Source organism: Dinoponera quadriceps, unplaced genomic scaffold (genome assembly GCF_001313825.1).
Source record: "Dinoponera quadriceps isolate SergipeBrazil2010 unplaced genomic scaffold, ASM131382v1 scaffold37, whole genome shotgun sequence".
NCBI classification, from domain to species: domain Eukaryota; kingdom Metazoa; phylum Arthropoda; class Insecta; order Hymenoptera; family Formicidae; genus Dinoponera; species Dinoponera quadriceps.
In genome coordinates, this window is record NW_014554446.1 from 31,305 (window position 1) to 35,483 (window position 4,179).

The 4,179-nt window shown below is 34.1% G+C and overlaps 1 protein-coding gene across 1 annotated transcript in view; it reads left to right on the forward strand.

The window, feature by feature from the left end:
* Positions 1-3,088: 3,088 nt before the first annotated feature.
* Positions 3,089-4,179, forward strand: part of LOC106748738 — a 3,555-nt gene continuing 2,464 nt past the window's right edge. The window contains exons 1-2 of the mRNA XM_014627576.1: positions 3,089-3,301; positions 3,461-3,638. Coding sequence (XP_014483062.1) covers positions 3,089-3,301; positions 3,461-3,638 — 391 coding nt within the window. The remainder of the gene's footprint in view (positions 3,302-3,460; positions 3,639-4,179) is intronic.

Genomic DNA, 4,179 nt, shown 5'->3' on the forward strand with positions numbered 1-4,179 from the left:
CGGTCTCGCCTGCCGTCCCAACTTCAAAATCAGTTTCAAATAGAACTTCAGGACCAAACCAGAAACCAATTCAGAGATTCGCATTCCGTCCGAATATCAGTTATGACCGCAAAATGTCGGAGAAACATACACTTGTTGCAAACGATCAGGTGAATATGAATTATGTGACAAAATATTAAAGTAAAAATGGAAAAACAAACGTGTATGAAAAATAGATGAAGGACAAATAAAGGGAGCACTCTATGAAAAAAACGCAATTTTTATAAATACACAATATTTAAAATTTGACAATTTTTGTTTTGGACAGTTTTACCGGTTTAATATTTAAAAATATGTTTTATGATTTATATATCTTTTTTTATTATTTAAACGTTTCTCAGGCAGGTGTACTTGGAACTATGCAAGGTATTCAAAATGCTGTGCACCAGCTTTGGCAAGCAGATCGCATCGGAAATCGATATCTGCATCATTTTCACAACTCTATTTTTATATTATTTGTACCTCCAGTTGAAGCAGTGGCAAGTAGTTATAAACGGCAGACTGATATTTTTAATGTTTGCTGAGGCCATATTAGGAAGCGCTTACCTGCTGGAGATCATTCTCATAAAACTCGCTTGCAAGCATGCGATCAACGAAGTGAGTCGTTCCGCGCGATACTTCCTAATTGCAAACTTTCTAGATAATTGTTTTAATTAACGATATTCATCATTCACACAGGGAAAGAAAACCAGCGCGATCATTCACAAGATTTATGAATGCTGCCCTGATATCGATGTGCGAGACGAGGTTTGTTCACGATAGAAATCACCACCGTTAATCGCAATTCATAAAGTCATCGTTCTAATTGGCAAATTCTTTCAGATTCGGCAGTTTGATCTTCAGGTAGCGCAGAACCCCATAGAGTTCTTCACGTTTGGCATCTTCTTAAATTATCAGCTTCTAAGCTCGGTTTGTAGATTCGCACTTAAAATGCGAATATTATATATTACAGTCTAAGCAAAAATGCAAGTGGTGATTTATGATGATTTGTGATTTTACGCTTTACTGTCCGCAGTGTTTGAAAAGTATGACTATTTACATAGTTATCATGATAGAAATGAGCAACTACCTGGGGTCGAGTTAAAATTAGAAAAGGGAGAAGAAACCGTTAAGAAATTGTGGATATTAATAAAAAATTAATAAATATTTTATGGGATTTATCGTATATAAAATAATTGTCAATGTATATATGTTCTAGATGTGTGTATCCTGAAATATCTTGTAGAAATAGAAACCATACAAAATAAAATAGAGTTATAAAGAAGAACAAAGAAAAATTTTCACATAACGATGTATCCAATCCACCTTTTTAAACAAATTGATGCAACTTTAACGTCTTTAAGATAAATGTTAAGTTATGTTATGTAAATCTTAAATGTTAAGTTTAATTGTTGCGTTTGTGGTTTGCATTCAGTCCTTTGATTGTTCATACTAAATACAACGGAAACTATCGGATGTGAACATATTACACTCTTCCGACTCGAATAATAATAAGAATATAATTGATTATAGGTATTGTATTCACGATATTACGAAAAAGACGTGCAGCAGTATATGGCGCATTTTAATAACATATAGGTTGTGTCACTGCTTTATATGTAAATAATATATCCTCTATATATATTTGTCCGTGATAATTCCCCAGTCATTAAGGATTTACTCAGTTAAATAACGTCAGCATCGATCCGCGAGGCGTTCTCGGTTATCTCGACGTGACGTTCGCACTTGATAGAATAACGATTTGAAATGCGATTGTAGATAGTAGGATATAATTTGCGTCCCTCTCCAGCAATTCCGTCTTTATTATCCGGCGCAATAAAATATTACATATGCGATAACCTGAATCCATCTACATAATTATAATTAATAATTAATTAATTATCACTCGGCCATCTTTGAGCCGGCCGGTAGCTTCCTGCGCAACTATGCCTTGTATGGTCAGTCGTGGAAACGTTGAAACATTTTTTAAAATAAGTTTTATAAAGAATCTGTATCCAATAAGAAAGTTCTTTAATCATTCTCAGGGCATTTTTCTACTGAATACAAGATGCGTTGTAAAACTTATCGGAAAAGGGATTTCCACCTTTATGTGAGTGACGATACTCGCATTAAGTCCACTACATGAACAACGTGCGCATGTGTAGAACGAATTACTTTTTCATCCGCAAGCATTTCTCACGCAGACCCTCTCGACTATATAAACCTTAAATAACCACGGCTCGTATGCAACACGCGTTCGCTCCGTGTAATAATCATTTATGAGTACCTGCTTGGTAGTGCACGGAAGCATAAACCGTGAACAGGCTGTGACAAGACAAACTAAGGGTGAAAACAGTGAAAAGAGTGAGCTCCGAATCACTGACCGACTCAACATTATCGTCGATTACTGTGCATTTTAAAAGTCAGTGTTTCACACAATACTACCAATCGTATGTATGTGTTAATTTAGTTTGAATATTAAAAGAAACGAATACGTGGACTGTCGCGAATATTAAAAGAAACGAATGTGTTAATTTAGTTTGAATATTAAAAGAAACGAATACGTGGACTGTTTGAATACTAAAAGAAACGAATACGTGGACTGTCGTATACGAATGTCTTACCAGATTAATGATTTTATCTGGACTTTTCCGAAACTCTTTATCCCCCTTTTTCATTCTTTAAACTCTGAAAATCGATACCAAAATTTACAAGGAATTTCGTCCCCGAGAAAAAGAGGAATTAAAAATTTTTTTTGTACAATCGTCGTTGAAAGAGAGAGAGAGATAGAGGGAGAGAGAGAGAGAGGGGGAGAGAGAGAGAAAGTGAGGAAGAGAGATTAATGAGTTGTCTTAAACTTCAGGTTGCTGTTAATCGGTCGATTATGCATACTGATTTCTCACTTCGAATATTTCAATGTTGCACCAGTAAGAGATTGAAACTCTGAATAAATTTCCATGCGAAGAAGAAAAGAAAATTCGGCGAAATGAAATTATTCACAGCTCCAAAACACCTATCCAACGTGATAGCGCCACTTGTGACCGTAAACTATCTAGTGGGACTTCGCATTATGGAGTATCCTCGCGGAAAACTACGCACCGTGCTCAGCTTGATCTACCTTCTGCTCCTGCTCAGCGTCTTCTGCACGTCCGCATACATAAAATACAACTACTACTTTCAGTTTAATCTGCCGAATCTTGAGCAGGTCTTGTACCAAATCTTCACTTTTTTAAATATTTTCGTCACTGCGTGCAAGATGATTCTTGGTTATTTTTACACCAAAGTAAGTACGAGCAAACATATCGAATCGAATCTTAAAAAATTTCTTTTTCATGTTTATATAAAAGTTGACGCATGAACGGTGTATTGATAAATTGTGTATCTGAGAAAGAGACTCCATACTCTCATTCAGATTACGTACCGTGCAAATTGACATTCTCAGACAGTGAACGAGTGCTACCGAAAACTTGCTCAAATCGACGAGACGTTGCAACAACTTGGATCTATGTTCAACTACGCCGAAATATACCTTTTGTCAATCGGAGCTGTAATCATCTGGTTTTTATATGTCTTCTGCTCAGCTATCGTAATAATAATGGATGGAAGGGAGTCCGAAGCAGGTTCGGTAACTTCTCAGAATATCAGTTTTATTATTTTTCAGACAACTAATTGTCGTGATTGACTAAAGAACTATGATATCGGCAATCTTCCACTATGTTTTTATGTTATAAAGTATCTTGTAATCTGTATAATTTCGTTTGTAATTACCAAAATACGAACATGAAGCATCTATGCAAACGCGTTTTGCCAAAAAATATTATATAAGTCCTGTATACTATTTTTCTTCTATTTCACTATAGGTTACACAACTATGCATAATATCTGAATTTACCACTATTTTAAAGTGGAATTTATTCCAGTCAAAAGAACTTGAAAAAAGATTAAAATTAAAATAATATACTTAAATAACATATACATAAATAATATACTTAAATAACTGGCTTTAAGTAACACGTAAATAATTTTTTCTATTGTGCGTTTCATAGTTTTAAAAATATTTATAACATTGAAAAAATCCAATAAAATATTATTTATATAGTAGTTATGTATATATATATATATATATATATATATATATATATATAGAGTATATATATATAT